General features: G+C 38.4%; 1 protein-coding gene across 2 annotated transcripts in view; it reads left to right on the forward strand.

Annotated features, from left to right (window-relative positions):
• Positions 1–12,365, forward strand: part of KITLG (KIT ligand) — a 30,151-nt gene extending 17,786 nt beyond the window's left edge. Inside the window, exons 4-9 of one of the 2 annotated variants that reach the window (XM_086471254.1) lie at positions 282–461; positions 2,361–2,523; positions 3,408–3,503; positions 10,170–10,279; positions 10,765–10,841; positions 12,326–12,365. In XM_086471254.1, the coding sequence (XP_086327380.1) occupies positions 282–461; positions 2,361–2,523; positions 3,408–3,503; positions 10,170–10,279; positions 10,765–10,841; positions 12,326–12,365 (666 nt within the window). The remainder of the gene's footprint in view (positions 1–281; positions 462–2,360; positions 2,524–3,407; positions 3,504–10,169; positions 10,280–10,764; positions 10,842–12,325) is intronic. The other variant, XM_086471262.1, reaches the window with a different exon arrangement.
• The last annotated feature ends 12,469 nt before the right edge of the window (positions 12,366–24,834 follow it).

The following is a 24,834-nucleotide window of genomic DNA, read 5'->3' on the forward strand; positions in this document are numbered from 1 at the left end:
ACAGACTGATGCTTAGCATTCATTAAGAATTTAATGAAGGAATGGTGTTTAACAGACAACCATAAATATGTCAGTATCTGTGAGAGTAGAAATTTCACCAAAAGGACTGAGGAGAAAGTTGGCCACACTAAAGATGATAAATCTTAATTTAGACTTTCAAGATAATTTAAATTGGAAAGAACAGTCTAAGCTACTTTTGCACATTTGGCTGCTTAACCAGTTTTTGCAAAAAAGACTGATATTTAATCTACTTCTCTGTTTCTCTTTTTATCCCCTGACAGCCTAATCACTGTTGGTTACATTTGATGGTGCCTGAATTTTCAAGGAGTCTACATAATCTTCTCCAGAAATTTTCAGATATTTCGGATATGTCTGATGTTTTAAGCAACTATTCAATCATCAATAATCTCACAAGGATAATTAATGATCTTATGGCATGCTTAGCTTTTGATAAAAATAAGGTAATCGTATGCAGAGTTTCTACTTCTGTACTGGATATTTGTTTGAACTTTCTGTTGCACGGTACTCAGTAATAGTTAAAATGTCCAAAGCTTGATTAGATTTGTTCTCATTTCTATTCCTGTACATCTGAAATCCTGCTTTGTTTAGAAATGCACTGAGTAAACTGTGCTAATGTTGGCTAGTCATAATCTCCTGTTTCAAAGGAAAATGACTTAGAAGGAATTACAGTATATGCAATGACCTGTATACAGTTATCTAAGTAGTCAAAAATGTAACTGTCATCTTTAAGATAATTAATTCATTCTGGTCTGTTTGAAACAAGCAGAAATCTTCCTTGTGCATCCAGCTTAAATTATTCATTTTGCTAGTGATCCTAACGAGCAAAAGTTTAAAGATGATGTGGTTGAAGCTATTAATGTACTTTTAGCATGTATCACAGTGTGTGAAGCTCTGAAAGCTTCACCATGGTTTAATGAACCTTTTTATATAAATTCACAGCAAAGACTGGAGGATATCGGCCCATTTCCATGTGTTTCTGGATTCCAACAGCAGCTGGAACGATTCCAGGAGTCTCACTCAAGAGATGCCTGATTCTCTTGTGTGAAAATGATGGGGGAAAAATATTAACTTTCTAATCCCTTACCCAGCTCTAACCAGTCTATCAGTAATTAAAAATAAGTTCTGTAGTTGAAGGTTTTGTCACACTGAACAAAATGGGCAAAATCAATCATGTTCTTTAGGGCAAGGTTTTCATCTTCCATATATGTTTAGTTGTGTCAAGTAGGTCCTTAGCTGTGGTAATTGCACCTTTTTTAACATCCAGAATTAATTAAATGGGCTAAACCACTCAATCTCATTTAGAGTGGCATAACCTTGTAACCTGGTCATATATTTGCACTATATTGCTGAGACTATTTAGACATTCCCTACCTTTCCATTTCAAACTGAAATCTGTCCAATCTTCAATGTATTTTTTTGTCTTCTCTATTCTTGTCCTGATGATTCAAAGCGCTCAGCTGGGATGTGGTTGGGGAAGAGGAATTTTATTTCATAGAATGAAGTAAACATCCTGTAATTCAGAGAAACAACTAGCTATTGATTTCCTCAGAAAAGACTCATTCGAATCTAATACTTTCAGGATTAAGCATAAAATAATTTTGAAGCCAAAACTAGGAAGTTTTCCTTAGTACATGTTTAACCCGTGTTTTTACCACTGTCCTTCTTGGGAGTACAGAGTAACCCCAGGCCAAATTTGACCTGCTGGCATAAGAAACAGTTGTTATGAAGGCCAGTCAGGTAAAAAGAAGAAAAAGAACATATCAATCAATGATCTTAATATGGACCTCAATCTTCTTGTTTAGTTTGGCATAAACCACTTGTCTGTTAGACCTCAGAATGATTCCTTGTCTATAGTCCTGCTCTTATTTTTAGGTACTTTATCAGGGATCTCAGCCTGCTTCTGTGCAGTAGTGTATCCCAACTATTGTATTCTGTTCCCTATACTCTTATGACAATAGCTATGATTGTGTTGTTTTCCTGTGTTCAGATTAAAAGTATCGTGTGGAACATTGCAAAGTAATGTGAAATCAAGGTAATTTTTTGAATGAGAGAAATAAAAAAGACCCACCTCTCCATATTCTGCACAGGATGGGAGAATGCTTTTCATTCCTTGGCAGTTTTACAACACTGGATTAATAATTTATTTCTATTTACAAAGTTAATTTGAAATCCTCAGATCAGAGAGCTTGTATGTTTTATGAAGATTGTATACAGCAAATTTGGTCTTCTGCAAGTTAAAAATTTAAACTATTTTTGTGTCATCTTCAGATCATCTGTTGAGGTGCTGAAATGAGCATCTCTTGACCTTCTTTCAAGCTGAATTCTATATTTTACCCTAGGATTTTGTAAAAGAAAATGGTCACCTTTATGAAGAAGGTCGCTTCATTCCTGAGGACTTTTTTAGGCACTTTAATAGTACCATAGAGGTCTACAAGGAGTTTGCAGACATGTTGGATAAGAATGACTGCATTCTGCCTTCAACAGTAGAAACACCAGAGAATGGTAAGATGGCTCTCATTTTGAGGAACAGAATCGAAGTAGATATAAGTGGGTGATTTTCCTTTGATTTCAGAGATGCTAAGGATCTGATGCTGTACCTCCATGTCTCCTTTTAACTGCCAGTTAAAATTACTACCAACACTGAAGCTTGTGTTCTAAGTTGAGTTCTGTCTGGCAGTAAAACTAGTGCTATGGTTCCTAGTGACATCATTCCTTAATATAATCCAAATAACCTCACAATACTCTGCCCTGTTTCTTTTCATCCCAAATACATCCTGATTTGTCTTTTTATATGGTTCTTCTTATCTTCTATTAATGCTCTGTTTAATTTTTGAGGCAGTAAAGGAATCTAAGATTGGACTACTGAAAAGATAGGAAGTTCGGAGAAGTTGTAAATTGCAGCTGCCTCAAGTCACCTCCCTATTCATCCCACCTCTCCTGAAAAGGGACACACTTTATTTAAAAATTTTAACAAGCTCAGGTCAGGCTCCTGCAGTTCGTTCTCATCCTTCCAGTAAATGGAGGTTTCGTGTTCTCTTTTCTTTTACTCTCTCTAGTGACAGCTATTGGCTTTTTAATTAGGGCAATGTATCCAGTTGCATAGTTACACCAGTAGTAAATAGAAGATGATCTGTGCCATAACCTAAGAACTTGTTTAACATAATTGCTTTTCCAGAATAGCTATTCAGCAGCAGCTCAGTGTGTAGACACATCTGCCTCTTAATAAGACTGCCTTTTTTGGCTTAATCCACTTTATAAACAGCCCTGTAGCCAGATTTTTAAAACAGCCCGATAGCCACATCGGAGTAGCCCTGAAGCCCGTCATCTTACATAGAGGGAACTGTATTTTAAATTACATAATGCTGACACACTCATTTTCTATTTAGATTCCAGAGTCGCTGTCACAAAAACATTTTTGTTTCCTCCTGTTGCTGCCAGCTCCCTTAGGAATGACAGCATTGGCAGTAACACTAGCAGTAACAGTAAGTACAAGTGCTTGAATTAATATATGTGTCTCCATTTTGTTCTGGTAGCTGGTTGTTATGAGAGCTCAGAGGAAAAGAATGTCATTAATTGTGCAAATTAATGGGAAGTTACTTGTGCCTGATGGTGTACCATGTGTTTCTCAGCTGTCATACTGAAATGCAATGAACTTATCTAATCAAAATTTAGAAATGCTATCAAGTTACAATGATGTGACGGCTCTCTGCAACTTGGAGAGGGCAGGTCTCTGTTTTGACTGTCATGAGGTTTCCCTAGTCATATGGCAGCAGGAAACTTGGCTGTCTCAGGCACTTCATTTTAACTCTCAGAAAAGGAAGTTGCTCAAAACAGAGTAGCTATCCTAAATTTGGCCCAGGGTACTCACATGGACAAAGAGGTTACCTGTACATTGCACTCTGAGAGTGCTGTCAATCCCAAGCTTGACACCAAACATGAAGACAGTCTCCATGTTTGCTTGCTGCAGTTGCAGTAGGGCCAGCTCCACAGTGAGCATGCTTTCAGCTGAGGTCAAGGACAAAGTCACTACACTTGTGGTAGGTTGTGATCTCTCTGGCATGGCCACCCTTGTGTTTCTCATCTGTCTTGGTCACTGACGGATAAGAGTCCAGAGTCATTGCTGTAAGAGCTTCAGCGTTGGCCATTGTGAGATCAGAAGGGGTATAGGAATCCGAGGTGAAGAAAACCAGTGATGTTTCAGGGGCTTTTAGTAACATCATGTACAACAAGGTGCATATTCTCTGAAACTTTCTATGTGAACAAAAGGCGATTTTTCCTTAGAGGTCCTGAAACAGTGACTAAAGCTTAACCATGTTGTTGTTTCTTGTTCCTGTTTCCTGGACGCATCAGGATGACAATGTGTATCTCTTACAATTTCTTCTTTTCACTTCACAAGCATCTGTGTTATCTAAATGCATGATGAGAAACTGTGTGGCTGGTACTCCTTGTGCTTAAGAAAACATGGACAAGGAGGCAGCCTGATGTAGCCTGCTGGGCATGACGTAGCTCCTGACAGTGGGACATATACTACTAAAACTGAGTTTCTTCTAATGGTGCTTCTCTTGGAAATGTGTAATCTAGTTATTCTCTGGGTTTTTATCACCATGCATGCTACCTCTTAGTTGGCTCACAGCTGCTGTCAGATTTGAAGCCCTTCTTGATTGCTTTCTAATTAAGCAAGTGTCTTAGAGTCATCATTCCCCAGAACCCTCTGAGTAAAAGGCTGGAATAAAACCCACCTTCGACTCCTGGCTGCCAGCCTGCCTTTCTGGAAAAGAGAAGTCTCACTGCCAGAAATTCCTTGCCAAGAGGTCACAGAGCTGGCTGCAAATAACCTGATGAGCCCAAGGCTAATTTTGAGGCACCAGGAGGGGGCTAAATAGTGCATACCTGTCTCTCAGGCCTGAACATGTGATAATTTTTGCTGTTGCTGCTAGAGGAAGAATATTCAGCTGCAGCCTGAAGCAATGGGAATGGATTAAGGAGCCAAAAGAAAGAAGATAGATTACAGGGATAGTTCAGATGAAAGGAGTTTGACCCAGTACAGTAACAGGAGGGAGGCTGGACAGCACAGCAGAGTGTGGCACCTGTGTCTGTTCTGTGGAGGGGAGTACAGAAGCAGGTTTATTAATCTGTTTTATAACTGGAACTGATAATCAAGTAGGAAAAAATCCTAATTAAAATAATGCAGTAAGTCAAAGAAATGCTTGGCTGGCCATATGCTGTACAGGTGTGTTTTAACTGATTATAATTCTCTTAAGCAATTTATTGGAAAATTGGATATCAGTTAACAGCCTTATGTAGAAACGACATGAGGACTGCATGTCTGGGACTGGGGACAGTTTGAACTCATAATCAGATTAAATTACATTAATTTGGTCATTGGATGCTGACTGGTTCACTTTAGTTGTTTGGAGCTTTTTGCAGAGGGGGACCTGTGTCATCTTTATTGGCATCTCTATATTACTCCCTGAAGATGATCTTCAGTACTGATTTTAGTTTTGTCTTGGCTTCATTGCTGAGTAAGTTTTCTTTTTTTACTTAATCCCTACCATCTTGGAAGGAACAACAGTGAATAAACCTTACTACTTCCCATTTGAAGACTCCTCAGCACAGGGGACCCTGTCTACTGGCTTCAGTACTGTTCTCAGAACAGCATCACTAGATTCAAATTTTGGAAAGGAAAACTTTTGGAGAAGAGGGGAAAGCTGAATAAAGCATCTCCAGACACAAACAACAGCATTTTTTTTTTAAATGACCCTCTTTAATTTTAAACAGTTTTAAATTGAGCTATTTAAAATTAATGGATTTTGGACCATTTAGAATCGTTTGCTGTTTGCAAAAGAACCACTCCAGATTAATAACAAATTTTGGATGTGTTAATAAAGTCTGTGCAGTCAGATAACTTGAACTGTTCTCAATTCCAAAGTCAAATTAGACAAACCTGAGGTGCCTAATCTAATAAAATCATTTGTGAAATAATTATCATAGAAATTGTATATAATATAAATCAGCTAAATTATATTTTTTCATGTTGCTACATTTGTTGAGTCATATTTCATTACCTCATTGTTATTACACAACAATAAACTACTGTAGTAGAGTAGAATTTTGACTAAATCTTCACCATAAGTCTTACCCCAACTAAGTGTAAAATGGAACCAATTATTCTGTTCTAATTCTTTTGAATAGCAATAGTGCTGTTTTCATCCATGTACTATTGAATGTGGATCTGTGGCATGTTCCCACTCCATCTTTTTCCCCCATAAAATTCTCAGACATACATCCCCTCTCCTTTATTTAGGTTGGTTTGTTTTCTTCTCTTTGTATTACATGACTGTAGTCCAATTTAAAATCCAATTAATTAAATCACAGTTTCATTGTTATTTCTCTGGACCATTATACCAAGCATAGTCTAGAGAATTCAGATGAGATGGTTCCTATGTAAAGAATAAGTGTCAGGATAAGAAGTCTTGAGTCCTGATCTCTTCTTTCAGTGGTTGAACCAAACAATAAATGGTAGTCTCTTTTTTTTTTTTTCACGAGATGAATCTCGTATTGCTATGATTAAAGCGTAAACTTAGCTGTTTCTAACGCTTCTCACTCAATTTATTGCCATAGTATTGTTTATACTTTCATGGAAAGTTAAGTGTTTTCTTCCATTTTTTGCCTATAATTTCCTCACAATAATTTAGCTTTATTCAGTACTGAGCAGCTCAAAGAACATGTAAACACAGAGATATCTATAATTGTTTTTAGGAAGAAGGTCTACTTTTGTAATTAAGCAAAGAATACCATAGTTTAATTCAGTAATTGCACAATTTCAAAATGTTCACCCATGGCTTAATGCAATTGGTGTTGCCTTCTGTGCCTTTGTTCCAACTTTATGGTTAATGGAAAACCCTAATGAACAGGTGAGAGCTGCTCTGCATTTTTATAGATAAGATCTTGTGGTAATTGCGTTGGAGCTGAGCAGAGGTAAACTGAAAATTCGTTTGAGTCATATGGCAAAAAAATCAAGCCGGTGCTTTGAATCACAATTGGTTGCTAAACCTGCACACATGGCTCAAGGTGGAGAGCAACTCAATAACTTCATTGTGTAGCCGAGTGGCTTTTAATATAAGTGTATTTTGTTCACAGCTTAATATTCCAGTGACCACGAAGACCATAAATCTACATCAGATAAGCTCACTTCCTAAGGGTTTCTTCTGTAAGGTGCAGAGTGAGAACTCTGAGATGTCCTGGCCTGTTCCCACTCCCCTTTTGCACCTTGCTGGATAGTCTGTTTTAAGTGAATAATACACTAGCCGCAAAGCCAGCAGTTCCTCTGGCATTATCCAAGGAGTTCACAAAGTTACCAATACACCTGGTTCCTCCTATACACCTGGTTCCTCCTATTCCTTCTCTTACTCTGCCTTTACAGCTGCTGGAAGTGGGAATCTTTCTGTGTAGAAACTTTAGAGCTCTAACAGAGGAAAAGGTCCCTCGGGAAGGAATAAAAACCTATTGGCAGCCAGCTTGCTTTCCTTATCTCACTCTTCTGCATTAGGGCACAGGTCCCTGGGAGGTTCTCCAGGCTGAAAATTCTCCAACCTGTTCTGTTTTAGATGTTACTATAAATAAAAGGCACATGAAGAAAAACCATGCCTCATTTCATTCTCTCTAGATCTTTCAAGAGACTCTTCTCTGGACTTGAAAGTGAAATTAAATAATCTGTTGTTGTTTGCTTTTTAAGGTACTTATGGGTTACTTAACTTTCAAATTATTTCATACACTATCAAGTTATGAAAAAGAAATCTGTTGTTTTAAAAGGTTACGTGGGGAGGGTGACACAATTTTGACTGTGTTTAGGCTCTGTCCCTGGTTGCAGGTCCCCACATGGAAAGATAATTAGTAATTCCTTTCAGTTTTTTGTAGATGCTGAAGAAAGCATCTGCATTGGAGATACCTTCTCATAAATCAAATTTTTCAACTTTTGGATACCTCATTGTAAAAGAAGCTCCTCTGTTGCCTAAGACTCTCTAAAGTTTGTGGGAAAAATAATGATACAAATGAGGGTTCTAGGCTGTCATTGGTCACTCTGCATACAGAATGCTTCTCTAGAAGTTCATGTGAAAATCAGCATGTTTACCATGACAGGCTGCCCAGCATGGCAGAGTAGACGGAAGATTTTTGAGATTATACACTCTACCATAATGTGTTACCAAATAAATTATGCTCTATATGAACTGAAGAGTTTTTTCTTTGATTTTTATTTCACTTTTCCATTTTTTCTGAAGTTTGCAAGGCAGAATACAGAAAATGGGACCATCCCCATAGAATTTACATAATTTAGTTGTATCACTCAGCAGTCTGTCACCGGGAAGAATGGCTAAGGGTATTAGGCAAATCAGTGTTGCATTTTTCATGACTAAAGCACAAGAGCGATATGGGAATTTACTTCTGAAAATACGCTGAGAATACAATTCAGATAAAGTAATGACGGGATTTTGAGATGTTCGGGCTGGCTCTACCCCACTTGAGTTTGTCCAGATTTCTTGAAGGTCAGATCTGCAAGCAAAAGTCCTTTATGCCTAATCTGGGATGGACAGTTTGAAGAAAGATATGCCCCTCGGGTTAATTTCTGCACTTGGTTTTAATGTCTGAGCAGACAGAGGCAGACTAATCAATAGCCTCTCTTTTTCAGCTGATGTTCACCTTAGTAGAGCTTTGTCTGCTATCTTTACTTTCTGCTCTGTAGTCAGATTTCTTTCACAGTAAGCTAGCATAGGCTCTACTTGACCAATTTCCTTTTAGTGTGCTGAGTCTACCAGATGTAATTAAAATTCAAGCCCCTATAATCAGAACCCACAGTTTGTAAAAAGTATATTGAGATAGAGATACGTGTAGTATATGAGCATATAAAATACAGACTTTGTTTTCCTACTTTTTAGTTCTGTCTACTGTGACTCTAGGAAACACAGCTGAATTTCAGAGATAAAAAGAACATTTGTGTAAGAACTTGCAAAATGTCAACCAGAAAACCTCAGAGAGTTGAAAATCGGTTGCTAGTTAATTATGAGACTGCTCCTTTCTAAACGAAAGGGTTTTCTAACAGTCTGTTTTATAATGTACTAAATGCACATTGCTTAACCCAGTATATAATACTGTACGTGCTTAAACATTTGCTGTTTGCATGAGTCACAAATTTCTAGTGCTACCAGTCCATCTTAATTTCTGTATCTAATCCCCTATACTTTTTGTGCTTACAGTTCGGTTCTTTTCCTGTAATCTGACAATACATCCACCATTCGAGTTGCAGACACTAAATCTTGAAATGAACTAAAACTGGGTGGATGGTGTCTAAACTAGCAGTCCCCTGTGGCTCACTTTGCATTTCAGAAGGTGGATCCCAGGGTGACTCTGTAGGACTTCTCACATCCTGCCCTTGATTAAATAACTGGAGGGCCACATTTGAGTGTCAGCGTGCATACAGCTCCCTGTGAGGGGAATGGAATTGCTTGAGTACATAAAAGACTAGGATTGGGGCTCTCTGTCTAAATCTTAAAAAGCTATCAAGAAATGGTTACAACAGAATAACACACTTCAAGGTACAAGAGTTTGATCTTACTGAAGTCAGCGGGACCTTTCCAGACAGACATTAGAAGTGAAGCCAGGCTTATTTTGTTAAATTAACATCCCTCAAGAGGCCTCATGTTGGTCGTTCATTAGTGGCAAGGCAAAGTGTCTGTCTGCAGTCAGTGGGATGTGTCTTACGGAACTTAAGCAAATGCATGAAGTGACAGATATATTCTCTTCCAAAGAATTAATTTGTGTAACAAAATAAGACCTTTAAAAATTGATAAACCCAAAACTCTGAAGTGCAGGAAAGATAAAATTCTCTACATATGACAAAAATAGAGTTAGTGTTGGGACTATTCAACACAGCTGTTTCAGGAATGGGAGGAGCATCATTGTGGTCAAAACCTTCCTGTGAGATTTTTGTATGAAGTGCAGTCGTGTACACAGCACTTTGAAGTATCTGTTCTGCTATTTAAGATGCTGTTATGTAGGTGGTTGCAGAAAAGCGCTCTCGCTAATAGTGTTGCTCTGAAGATAGTTTTCTGCTATAGATCGGTCTTCACTAATGAGAACATCTGTAATTACAGAAGAGGCACTTGGCTTCATTAGCAGCTCCAGCCTGCAAGGGATCAGCATAGCACTGACATCATTGCTGTCTCTTCTTATTGGCTTTATTTTGGGAGCTGTATACTGGCAGGTAAGAAATATTACATTTAATTGTTTACATAGCGATACTACATTTTATAGCTATGGGGAGGTGGGAAGAACAGAACCAGTCTGCATTTGAAAGCAAGAGACATCTCTTTTGATCTTCACTGAACTGTGTGACATGCAAATGCAAATCTATGTTGTCAAATTCTTGAATTCCACTACCATGTTTTACGTGTATGCTAGCTGTCTAATTGGAAGATAAAAACATGGGATTCCCCCAGTTTCCCAGTTCTCCTATTGTATCTCGAGAAGGGGATTCTTTTGCTTTTGACCCTTGTGCCCCTGCCTACAATACAAATTTTACTTTGACAGTTAAATTATACCAGCAGCAGACAGGTTGGAGGACAAGATTTGGCCTACATTTTGCGAGACAACTTTAATACTGAAAATCTGGAGCAAACTAAAACATACAACAATTGTTTAGGGAGTTATTAAAAAAGCTTTAGAATATTTAATGCATTTTCTTTCTAGAAAGCACATCCCAAATCCAGACCAGAAATTGATGAAACTACACAGTGTCATGACTGTCAAGAGGAAAATGAGATAAGGTATTTTGTTTTATTTTATATACATCTATAGAAATACAAGTTTATCTTTGAGAGCTACTTCTTGAAGGTTTCTTTCTAGCTCTAAGGCAAACACAAAAAAAAAACCCCAACACAAGGTCTTGCTACAGAGGCAAAATATATGCTCAGGGTATGGCCTTTGAAGGAGCTTCTAGTTTAAACATAAAAATTGATAGGGAGATTTCTGCATACAAAATTTTAGTAAGGGGACATTACCTTTACTTTACCTGTCCTTACTTCTGCTGTGAGAAAGGATTGCTGAGACCTATAGGGGAAGCAACAAAAAAATGTGAATTTTTTTATCTGCTGTGTGGTGTAAAATTGATATTATGTAAATAAACAGAAAACAATATCTTCCTGGCTGTGCTCCTAAATCCTTCTACATATTTTTTACGTTAACATTTTATATGTTCTTCGCTTTTTTACATTCCCCAGGGTATGTGTATATAAGCATCTATATTTTCCGGAGTTTTTTTTAGTGTTCATAGAAAGTTAATGAGAACTCATTCGAATCCTACTAAATTCCTAAGGTTGTCCTAAAAAGATTCATGACTCTATTCACACTTAAACACTGCTTTATCTGATTTTTTTAAGCAGAAAAAATTCTGTGTAACTCAATTCTTTGTTATTCAAATTCTATGTAACTGTAATCAAATATACTTTAGAAATAACAGTTAAAGACATTCAAAGTTGCTTGAGCGTGACTTGAGTAAAGAAGTCTGAAAATTAGAAAAGGACTTAGGGATATTTTAAGTTAGAATAGTTCATGCTAAAGCATCTTCAGAGTTTTATTTAACTTCATATTTTCAGGGTGTTTGGTGAAATTTTAACTATGAGGGATTAAGGGAAAAATCTGATGCAGATGGCAGAAGAACACAGCTTATCCTGTAGGATTCTCATATTGTGTGAAATTCCTGATGCTCCCCACTGTTGAAGGCAGAAGTAGGCAAAGTTCTGATCTAACAGTTTGGTCACAGGAGCTGAAATTTTCAGTGTATAAACTTTCTAGAATAATCCATTCTTAAAACAAATTTTCTTCATGTTCAATATATGGAATGGAAGACCATATATATTCACCAAGTATATTAGTTTCTGCATATTACTTATCCTGCATCTCATCCTCACAGATATTAAAACTTGTGAAATGGAACCTGCATCTTCCTTTTAACTTCACAGGAAATATAAAACATTGCTTTGTAGGAAGAAAAGAGGAAACAATTAAATGCAGGAGATGGCCTTAACAGGAAATTTAAACAGGTTACATTCTCCATCAGATTTCTTAAATATATGGCATGTGGGTTTTTTCCTCCCTTCTCCCTGAGAAATTTGTAATGTTAATCTATAACTAGGAAGGCCTAATAGCAAACATAAATGCAGATACTTTGGGTTCTTTTTTATTGTAACTAATAAGCCCTTCCATTCGATTTCCTATTATTGTAGTAATAAAGTACCTTTATTTCTTTCAGTATGTTGCAGCAAAAAGAAAAGGAACATCTACAAGTGTAGCGATTGCTTTTTCTCCCTCAACACTGTTACTGTTTCATGTACTGGTAAGTTGTTATGGTTGAGAGTCATATCATAGGCTTAATAACTTTCGACTGCTGGAATATAAAGTGATTCAGACTCCATTTTGGGGAAGATAAAGCCCTGCCTTGATACCAGTAGGCTTTGATTATACCTAAGATCTTTAGCAGCTGATGTAATTAATCCTGTATCATTAATCTAGGCATTTGACTTTTAACCTGAATGTTACATGATGAAATATACCAGAATTCCAAAATGAGGGACAGCTACTGCTTCTCCTTTTTTGGCATGAGAGCCAATATGGAGGAGTCTTCAGCTGTTGTCCTACATCTATTTCAAAGCAGTGTGACCTAAAGCCCACAATCCTTAACCTAGCAGGTGAGTGTAGGAGAACTGGCCAAGTAGAGCTGAGCTTCTATTAATTGTTGCTTACTCAGAACAGTTTGAGCATCATTGAATTTATCTATTTCCAAAATTATAAGAAAAAATGTCTGTTATATGTCTGTGAAAAGCTCTACTGTTTAGTAATACAGAGAAAAACTAATTAGCAAAATTATAATTTCTTGTTTTCTCTTCAGGCAGGTAACAGTTCCATGTTCGCTTCATAAATGAAGCAGCTTTAAGCACATTGGTATTCCTTCTGGAGTGACAGACTGAGTCTGCATCTGTTGTTGCTGCCCAAGACTCCATAGACATGATATAGAAATGAGGACAATTTGTGTTTGTTACTGTGAAACCAACACTGAATTGAACAACAAGAAGAGTGTGCACTTAGCAGGACTGTATCTTATGTGAATATCTACCTTGTGTGGCATTTGGGGATTTTTAATTACATTAATACTTGCAGCTGACTGGCGAACAAAGTACATGACCTGAACAAAAAGCGTCTTTCAAATGCCTCCAATTATGTGTAATCATTGACAGTCATAAATACCTTTGCATCCTTAATTTAAATTCTATGTCCTCTACCTTACCTTGATGTCTTCAGATGGAGTTCTCTGAACAGACAGAAAATGCAGAGATGGATACAGATAATATACTTTTCAATATTGTATATAAAACTTGAAAGCAAAGTCATGCCATGGACCAGTGTTCCAGCCTTTTACTTATAAGGACCTGTGTTTATGCCTGGCAAAGGTCGTGTGTGCAGCAACATGTGGTCTCTGTTGGGTGCTGGGTGGCTGGTTGCCCGCCCCAGAAAGCCTGAAGAATTCATCAGCGTTAGTGATCTTTGTTCAGGAGAAGCAATTATTGGATGAAGATAAAGTAAACAGGAGATGACTGTACCTCATGGAGATTTGAAGCATTAAGAATAACTGCTGGGTATGTGAACACTGGTGGATTTTCCAGCCATGCCAAGGGATGGGAGAGTAAAGAGTCTGAGTTGCGTTCAAACATCAGAATAAAGACAAACCCATGAAATGCATTTTAAATGCTGAAGATGCATGCCATTGATACCTTGTCTTTAAATGTATAGCATAGAAAATCTGAAAGATCCTGAGAGTGTATTTAGCTTTTACTTACATCAGCTGTAATTAATGTTTGCATTGTGTTTTAAGTGATTAGTAAGATTTAATATCCTGGCATTCTCCACTCTTAAAGTTAATTTTCTCGAAACAAAAGAGAAAGGCTTTGTTTCCCACTTGTCTTTGCATCTATTGCTGTTATAACATCCATGGAATCTGTACAGGACTGATTTACAGACATGCCTTTTCAAGTAAATCTTAAAAATACCATGGTAAAACTTACAAATGTAGTTGTGCATCTTTTCATCTTGACTCTTTCCAGACAATGGGTATGAGTTATTTATCTGTATTAGGGGTTTGTACTTCAGAAGGTGAAGGTGGCTCACTTCAGATGACAAACTGTCATCTGTCATTAAACTCACCAGGTCAGCAAGAGTTTTAGTTTAAGTAACTTGAAACCTTAAAAAAACCCACCAAAAACCCCACACCTTCTTAATGCTTTGCATAGTTGCAGTTCTCTTTAAAGTATGTAGTTACTTAACTTTTTTTGAGAATTCTTGTGGAAATTTTAATCATCTGCTGAATTTTCTGGGAGTCATGCACTAAAAGAGTATGACATACCTATAATATATATGCACATACATGTATGTGTGTACTATTGGTAAAACTGATTTTCATACATACTTAACAAAAAGAAAAAAAATCAAAACCTTACTATGTTTGATGACAGAGCTTGTGTGTGCATGTGGCCGCTCTACATGGAACTTTGAATGTGAGATCAGTGTTGAAACTTCTCGTGAATTCACTGATACAAGGACATGATCATGTGTATTTTTTTTTTATTTCTACTGAGGGCTTTTTCCCCTTCCTCGGTGTCAGAAAAGGGTCCTCAAGTCCTGCTATAAATGAACATAGTTCCATTAATGGTAACAGAGCTTTGGGGTTTGCATCATCTGAGGAACTTCTCTTCAACTAGATCAAAAAAAGCTTAGTGTGAGAATTAGGCCTTCATTTTTATTCAGAAGATGATGGAGCACTCACCACTTAAGGTTGCTTATCACTTCTAAAAAGCAAGTGCATTCAGAATTTTAGCTCTGCAAAAATCAAACTACAGAATTCCTCATCTGCAGCCTAGCCTCATTTGACATTGTGTAGTTCTTTAGTCACAAGGCCCTCAGACTTTGTGTTTCAAATTTAGAGTCACTCTGAAAGAAATGTCAGCATGACCTAATTGATGGGAAATTTGCACCTTATTGGTAATATGGAGAATAACTGCATATTGGTTTTGATAGAGTAGAAAAATATCTACAGTAAATGGAAGCAATTATCCTTACACATTTTACAAAAACCTTAAATACTTCATGTTGCTATATAATACATTCTCAAAGCAAACTTATGCATTTTAAGTTTTACAGTATTTTTCTTAGATTCAGTTAACCAAAAATCTTGTATTTATGAATGTTCTTTGTTCATAAGAATGATAGTTTTCCTGAATGCATTTTTTTTCCAGAAAAACCAAATATACAGTAATGTTGCACATTGGTGTGCCCCAAATTATACTTTGTTCTTCAAAATGCACAATGTTTTAGGCATCTTGGTCTACTGTTCAATACTGTAGAAAATATCAGTTGTAAATTGAAACATACATTGAACCCAGATAGTCTACTGCGAAATGTTCACCTTCCAAGAGTAACATCTTAAAATAGTACCAAGTCACTTTCAAATAATGTCAGATACTTTAGTATCTTCCATGGAGCAAGGCAAATTTAAGGCTACATGAGAACAGAAAGAAAATTCATGTGTAAACTGTCCAACTTCACATCACAAACATTGTTCTTTGAATGTGCACTGAAGTAGCATGAGACATGGAGTAGCAGAACTGTTGTTGGAGCTCATGGTTTTCCTGTTCTCTGCACCCCCTTTTGAGAGATCTGGACAAAACAGTCGGTGTTCTCAATCATATTGCAAAGCAGAAGGACACTTCTAGACATTCATGGTTACAGTGGATGACATGGCACTTGGAAAAGTGATTGCAAAATTATTGGAAAGTTTCTGTGCCCAATTTGTCTACTCACTGAGGAGGCCCTTACTTGAGACATAGTGAAATTTTGAGAGACTACTGACTTGTGAGACATCTTTGAAATCAATTGAAATAGAATAAATTACTGTTCGATGACTGTAGGAATGGCAGAAACAGTCCTTTGATCGCTTCTTCATCCGGTTCTAAGCTATTTAATTTACAAAGAGTGATCAGTTTTTCAGTCTTCTTTTTAGGTAGACAGAGCCCATACATTAACACAGTTCGAAAATGAATGCCCTTGCTTCTCAAATGAAATTGGGGAAAAGTAAGTGTCTTTTGTATAAAAAAGTCAACCAAATTTGTTTTTCAGCTGTCTGTGGTTTTGTGAGAAATTAACATTTTTAGGTTTCCTTTGGAGTAGTTGAACTTTGCATGCACTTAATAGTGGCCTTGTGAGAATAAAAAGCAGGTAGTGATATACTGAGTAACTCAATGTGCTACTTTAGATGTGTGTTTACTTGAATAAATTAATGGTACTTATTTCATCACAAGGTCATTTTATAAGTAAGCTTATAAAATGTGCTATACTATGGAGTATATGTACAACCTGCACATTTTTAGATTCTCATCTTTATCAGCCCTGTTTTCTCTGTTTCTCTCTCTTTGTAATATGCTGAAACTGTTCAGTGCACACAACTGTTACATTGAAAAGCTAACTGTATATATAAAATACAGATATTTTGAGTTAGATTCACATTTAAGAATTATGCAACATTCTTCAATTCAGGAATCTGGTTCAACTGTCTGTTAAAAGCAGATGTACAGTAAAGGTGGCATGCTGCTGTTATGTTATCAAATTGATGGAACGCGAAAACTTCAGACTCTTTAGAGACAGACATTTGCTGGTTGTATCGTGGGCAGATTCATTTATTTCAATGTAAATGTCAGCACAGACTTGCATAGTTACATTTTGACTGAAGGTAATCAACAAAGTTTATAAAATGTGATGTGTATGTATATATGTGTCCTCTTAAAGACAGATACTTTCCCAGATCCTTTTTTATACCAGTTCAAATTTGGAATTTACATTCTATACATATACTTTATTGTTCTAAATAAAGATATTATGCACTGCCAAATAATTAGTATATTGCCTTGTGTAAGTCCCGTTTAAGGCCTTTTTTTAAGTCCTGTCATCTCCTGGAAGAATTTTCTGCTAGAATGTATGCTACTGATGCAGACTCCTTCACAATACATTTCATTTCTTAATCATGCATTTTGAAGTCTTGTGCCACAAAAGTATATGTCCTCATTATCAGGCTTCAGTGCTGATCCAGAGTGTATCTGTGATTATAGAAATTATTCCAACTTAGGAATTAAAAATTTCTTGTAGCTCTTTAGTGACGTTAAATTCACTTGCACCCTTCCTTAGGCAGTTTTTCATATCCTGTTCTTGCTATTAGCCACATATTGGGATTTTTATTTAATTTACCACTAGAAGCCTGAATGTTGTCAATGCACTTCTTTTGCAGTAAGTGACATTTACCAACTCAAAATTTATTACAGTTTTTCAGCTGAGAGAGCGCTTATCCCATAAAGGCATCCTTCCTTTCAGGTTTCAACAGTTTATTGTGGCTTTTCAGTAAGAAGCCCAGGAGAGGAGATGAGGTTGAGAGGGAAAACTGAGCTGCTCGGAGAGCTCTGGCACCTCTCTGCTGCTGAGAGAGTGAAAGAAGGCCTGCCTAAGAGGAAAAGAGAAATCCTACTTCAGAGAGAGGTAAGGAGCCTTGGAAGAAAGAGAGTCAAAGCTGCAATAGACAGATACAGGAGGTTTACATATAGGAGTGAGGTACAGGCAGGACTGATGAGAAAGAACAAAGAGCAGGGTTTATGGGCTGGGAGACAGGGGAACAGAATTTGGGGATGGAAGAATTTAGGGCATAGACAAGAATGAGAGCTGTGGCTGTTGGTCTGGACACAGAGCCCCACTGCACCAACGGTGTAGCTGAAGTTATGCACTGTGAGCAGCACTGGTGGCTCAGGTGGGTCAGAGGTATGATGGGCAAACAGTTCATCTAGGGCTAGGTGAGCACCACATAGCTGCAGAGGTTGGAAATGAGCATATTTCGTGTGGAAAGCAGCGTTAATGTAATAAAAAGGAGGCAGACTTGACCTGGAAGTTCAGGAAGGCAGAATTAACAGCAGGGTACCTGGAAATGAGATGTGAGAGCTCTTAGCTAACAAAACTGTCACTGAAGTCAGGAGCTGGTAATTTGTAATCTGGTTCAATGTCCAGATGGAGATTGGTGACGAGTTGTGTCCCTCAGGGGTCTGTATTGGGACCAGTACTGTTTGATGTGTTCGTCAATGACATAGACAGTGGGGTTGAGTGCACCCTAAGCAAGTTTGCAGATGACATCAAACTGAGTGGTGTAGCTCACATACCTGAGGGATGGGATGCCATCCAGAGGGGCCTGGACAAGCTCAAAAAAAGGCCCATGCAAACCTCATGGAGTTCGACAAGGCTAAGTGCAAGGTCCTGCACCTGGATCAGGTCAACCCCTGGTATCAATACAGGCTGGGGAATGAAGGGATTGAGAGCAGCCCAGCTGAGAAGGATTTGGGGGGCCCTTGATTCTATGAATTGTAACATACTTAGGTGGAGTAAAGAGTAAGAGTGAAAGTCTAGGAAAACAAATGTAACTCTTCAGCCAAAGAGACACCACCATAATGTTTTTGGTAGTCTGACAATTTTTGGTGCCTGTGTAATGTTGACTAACTACTCACCACCACCACTTAATCTGAACCCTGGAAACTTAAACGTGCTAAAGGATTGAGAGGAGTATTTACCTTCAGTTTTCCAATTTCAGTGTCTCCAAAACAATGAATATAAACATCTCACTCAGTGGATGAAAGCAAAACAATCTTTGTCCAAGGCATGGAGAGCATTAATGATGGCATTTTGCTACTTTTGCAGAAAAACAGTGCTTATTATAATCATAGAATGATAGAATGTTTTGGGTTGGAAGCGACCTTAAAGATCATCTAGTTCCAACCCTCCTGCCACGGGCAGGGACACCTTCCACTAGACCAGGTTGCTCAAAGCCCCATCCAGCCTGGCCTTGAACACTGCCAGGGAGGGGGCAGCCGCAGCTTCTCTGGGCAACCTGGTCCAGTGCCTCACCACTAGACATTAGGTACTTCTTCCTAATGTCTAATCTAAGTCCCCTCTCTTTCAGTTTGAAACTGTTACCTCTCGTCCTATCACTACACTCCCTGATCAAGAGTCCCTGCCCACCTTTCCTGTAGGCCCCCTTTAAGCACTAGAAGGCCGTTAGAAGGTCTCTTCAGAGCCTTCTCTTCTCCAGGCTGAACAATCCCCACTCTCTCAGCCTGTCCTCACAGGGGAGGTGCACCAGCCCCCTGATCATCTTTGTGGCTCTCCTCTGGACCTGCTCAAGCAGGTCCATGGCTGTCTCCTGCTGGGGGCCCCAGAGCTGAACGCAGTACTGCAGGTGGGGTCTCACCAGAATGGAGTAGAGGGGCAGAATCGCCTCCCTTGAACTGCTGGACATGCTTCCTTTGATGCAGATGAGGATGCAATTGACTTTCTGGATTGCGAGCGCACATTGCTGACTCATGTTCAGTTTTTCATCCACCATAATAAACTACTGTTTCCTGATAGCAATACATTTGAACAGCTTAACACTTCCATGAAATGACAGTATTTTACATCATTTGGATATATGCCCACCCAACATACACTCCGGATTACACTCTAGTGTCAACAAATGTGCGTTACTAAGCGTATTTTTGCCCAAAGATTCTGAAAGGCAATACATAAGATGTTTTTAGTTTTAATGAGAAGGGTTGTTTCAGGATTTCAGACTATATTAACAACTGAGTGAACCAGTTCCTTACTACTCTTCATGTAGCCATTGATGATAAATTTTCTTCCAAAGTTCCAATGTTTCTAAAATGGATTAAGTTTCCCAATAACTACACGGAAGCATATGCTAACACAATCAAGATTTTTGTTGTTTTATGCTTAAAGTAAATTATTATGTGCTGGCATGTAGTAGAAAATAAGCCTGAATTATATCAAACTTGACAAAATTGTGAACAGTGAGGGAATGGAAGTTTAGGCCTCTTTTTCCTCCGCCATATCCTGAGGAAAGTTATTTCAACACGTAAAAGGGAAAATCCCTAATGCGATTATAGTTCCCCTGACTTGTGGCCCTTTCTGCAAGATCCCACGATAAGCAAGCAGGAACTAAAAATATAGATTAGACTTTTTCCAGACAGACGTGAGTCTTGGGCTTCTGGCCAGTCACAAAATACAGGGACAATTTTCATTCTTTTTTGGCAAAGAAGATATTTTCATGAGCTCATGGAAAAATATTCGACTGAGATCACAAAAGCTTCTTTGTTTGTCACCAGTTCTGCTATGCGGGATAATAGCATGATAGTAAAATTGACCCAATTAGAGTAAAGAAGCTGCAGAGCAGAATGTATAGCTTTTGTCAGTTTGACTACCCCAAGTGACAAAATGTCATCTTAGAAATTTCACCTTGTCATCTCTTACATTGTGATTGATGATTATTAGGACCCCACAGGTTATTTAATCTGTCATGTTCTTGAAGTTAAATATTTTAGACCTTCCTTTTTCTCAGCAATGCTGTCAGCATTAACAAAACACAGAACAGCCTTCACCTTTAGAAATGACAAAATGGGGATGTGTCTCAAAACCAATTAATGGCATCGTGAAGGCAGAGACATAGCATCTAAATCTTTTGAATCACAACCCCAAGAACAATGCAATGAATTCTTTGGGGCAATTAGTCCTTTGCCAGAAGTTGAGAAGAAAGTATCCCATTGACATGATAGTACTGCTTGGCAGTTTGTTGTTCTGTTTCATACTGTTCCAGAAGAATCTCATTGCCTCATCCAGTAACCACTGTGTTTTCTTGATTTTTGTTTTAAATGTTTTAACCTTTGGATAAAACAAAGAGTTGTGCAAATGAACGATGCTGTTACGTGCTATAATTGGTTACTCACTACATTTGGAATAGAATCACTAATACACAGCAACATTTTAAGCACACGTACTAATGTACCTGTAATCCAGTGTGTGCATGTGTGTGGGATGGAGGGTCGGGTGGGGAGGTGGGTGGAGAAGTAGGCAGTGTTTGGATTTAGCAGACTTTACAGGTAACTACCATGAACTTCAATCATACATCCTGAAGGAATGGTTGCACGTTACAGAATCACAAATCCAACCGCTGGCAAGAATGAGCCTCGGGGATTGCCAAGTCCCATGCACTGATCAAAAGGCTTGCTGGGCGCCCCACCCTGTACTGCACTCCCCAGACTTTGGCAACTCAGCACCACCACCCTTCCTGCTCCATGGGCCTCAGGTTTCCTCTCTTGCACACATAAACCTTTGTGTCATGTCAGTAGCCTGTCCTTCCTTCAGCCCCTATCCCCACTCCCTGTGCTCTCCTGTTGAGTCATACTCTGCAATTAAAGCCTCATGTATCCCAGCTGTGTTTAGCAGTCCTACCATTAGCAGTTTTTATGTAGGCAGCAAACATTTGTCTTAGTAGTTAGGAAGAAAACACTTCAAATTGTTTAGCAAAATATTGGACTTCTGAAATTGTCCCAGATGGCTTAATCTCAAAAGTTGCTGTATTTGTAACTTGGATGAAGGGTGAGGTCAGCACAAGCACCAGATGTGGACATGGCACAGCTATAACTTGGGTACTGCTAGTTTGACTGCAAAGTGTACTGCACAGCTGTATGCATGCAGGCTGCAAGCACTGAAACTCCCTGCAAGAGTTTCCTCAGAGAAAAAAAAAAAAGGTTATGCTGCCTATATATGTTAACCCTGTTTTCCCCTAAAAATACCTGCCTGTCAGAATTCAGATAGCAATAGCTGCTCAAGTCAATCGCTGCTTGTTTGTGCGATCAGTCCTCATAGGGTTCCTGTTGGTAAAACTGCCTGACCAGAATGACTGAAGTCTAACCTCTCCTGGCGAACCCCTAATTAGTCTTGCTCAGACCGAGCTCATTTTGCTGGGTTTCTTCTTGCTGCATCCCCACCACATCCTGTGACTCTCACCTCTCCAACCATGAGTGGACTCAGCCCCCACACTCTTCCTGCCCCTTACTCTGTGTTCATTACAAAACCTTGCTGTGGTGACCAAGGCTGAGGAGCAGCATGTCTTTCCTGACCAGAGACATGCAGTGTACCCAGCCCAGCACTGCCTGCACCTTCTGATGGCCATCCAGTAGCCAGGTTTGCATGCTCTGACCAGTTAGACACCAAGAGGGAAGCAAGAGAAGCGTACACCTCTGAGGGCACACAGGATCCACTGCTTCTTCACGCTGAACCAGCAGCACTTCTCCATACGCTGTGGGAAGCCATGTGGTGCCTGTCTTTAACTTTCCTCTGCCCTGGTCACAGAAGGCTTGCACTGTGTTTTGCACAGCAAACCTTATTCAAAGGGAGAGAGAGGCACAGCCTTGCTCCCAGCCTGTCAAGCAAGAGGTTGAGAAGCCCGTTGATTTAATTTTCCCACCTTCCCGGGCAAACCCTTTAACAATTAAGTTGTTTAGTAACAGGAGGAATATCCATCATTCTCCTTGTGTGCAGTGATGGGGAGGTGGCTGCCTGATCCCTGATATTAAAAAAGAAAGAAGCAAAAAAAAGGGACATATCTAAAGAAAATATGAAGATATGCAACAATGCAGGAAGTCAGTAATTTTACAGAATGCTTTAAAATTTCCTGATGATATTGTAAATTCCATGTCTAAATATCATGACAGTGCCTTAAAAATAAACTGCAAAATTTGACTTTTCTACATTTTTAAGATTAGAAAAATGTAATAACTCTGAGAAACGGTAACACAGCAAAAAAGTTAAATAACCTTCACAAAAATGGTAATGTTTTAAATTCTACTAAATCTGCCTAGCTCTGTATGTGATAACAGCAAGCATCCAAAAAAATTAAGCAAGCAATCAACATCAAATAAACCAGTCACGTTGTACAGCAGCTCTGCACTCAAAAGATCAGGTTTTGGAGGTTTGCAGGTCATTTACTTTTCAGATGCATGCAGTATTGTGAATGATGTAATTGAGAAATGCTTATTTGCAGGTCCTGGAATTCTGTCATTTCTGTAAAGGATGGGAAAAGTATAAAAGAAGAAGAGAAGGTAGCGAATTATTAATTTATATTAGCTGGTTAATTATATGAAACTCCTGCATATAAACCATAGAATTTCACAAAGGGATTCCTGAATTTAATCTGCCCATTTATAAAGGACCTTGTACATTACAAATATCATTTAATCTGAACTAAAGGAGATGTGAAAGCAAATTTACAATGCAGAGAACTATTAACTGTCATTATGTAAAAAATTAATTGCATTTCCACTTCAAACTTTCTGTGTGGTTCTCTAAAGTTGTAACGTTTCTTTAGTGAGGTCAGAGTTCAACTGCAGGAAACAGAGGCAGCCATCATATGATTTGGCAATTAAATAAAGCATCTGAAGTATCAGAACATGCCATCTACTTGATAAGATGTTACTCCTCTTGGAAATATAAAAATCTGTTCAAGGAGGAGGCAGCAAAACAAGAAAACACAAGTTTTTTTCTTTGAAGAATGTAAGATATCCTTTCCCTTCACAACCATTTTTCTGACCTTGAATACTTCTCTGCTGTATCAATAAGATATTTGACTTGCTTTCAAAGCAACCAAATACATTTCTGAACTGAGTTTAATTTGTGACTGATTCTTCATTAATCGTTTCCAGTCTCATTACAAGTTTGTTTCTGTTTCAACACACATTTTGAAGTTTAGCACTTCTGGAAATCAACCAAAGCTACAGCTCTAGTAAAAAAATTATCTGCAGAGAAGTCTCTAGAGTCTGTGTGCGTTACAGTTTCCCACCATTTATCACAGCTGCTCTGCCTGAGGTTACTGCTTTCAAAGCAAAGCTGGCAGCTTTGCAGGTAACAGCTCAGGTAAGCATTTCTTGCCAGTTCTGATACAAAATCCACCAGGCCAACTTGAAATATTTTAAAAACCACTGGTATTTAATGAATGAAACTGAGGTAGGTGATATAGCATTGCAACGGTTGAAGACCTCTCTCATCATACATTCTGCCAGCTCTGGAGGGAGAGACAATGTCCAGCTAATGGACACCTGAATATGTGAAAAATCACATCATAGCCTGTGGCAATCATCTGACTGCAGTCTGCTAGTAAGAATAAACAAGGAAACATGCCAACAGAGAGAACTGGCAAAGCACTCATCCAGAGAACAAGCTTGTTGACTGAGCATAGCAACACAAGAGCTGAGACTTGGTCATACCATTTGATCTTCAGAAGCAACAAAGCACAACCCCTAGTTTTGAAGTTATTCCCTAGAAACTAGGTTTACGATAATCAGGAAGATGAAACACTCCCTTCTTGCCTAATTTCCAGTTATATGAGGCACACTTCGTTCATTCCAGGCAATGTTTCTCAATGACAACCAGGACCTTCGAACACAAGTGGGCAAAAATAACCAAATCCACTGTCTGTTGCAGCTGGAAACAGATACGGAAGAGACAGGAGTCTTAAAGTGCCTTTTCTAAAACTTTACCTCTCTGGGTTCAAAAAAAGCTTTGAGTTAGTTGATTTGTTTGCTGCAAGTACTGACGTGCAGAATTTGCTTCCCGTTGTAACCTTGAGGACAAAGCTACAAGTTTTTGCCCTGGAGAAATAACACCAGTTACATCTTATCCATCTATTGGGAATATTTACTTTACCATGTACAAAATTTAATGTGTACAAAAATTTTCCATCTAAAGTTCAGCCAAGTGTAGTATCTGCACTGTTTATTCCAAGGACTATTGTACTTTTCCTTTTTCTTTCTTCTTCACAATCTTTTGCAATCTTTTTCTCCTAAAGTTAAGCCA

Source organism: Leptosomus discolor, chromosome 1 (assembly GCF_034619465.1).
Source record: "Leptosomus discolor isolate bLepDis1 chromosome 1, bLepDis1.hap2, whole genome shotgun sequence".
Lineage (NCBI taxonomy): Eukaryota > Metazoa > Chordata > Aves > Leptosomiformes > Leptosomidae > Leptosomus > Leptosomus discolor.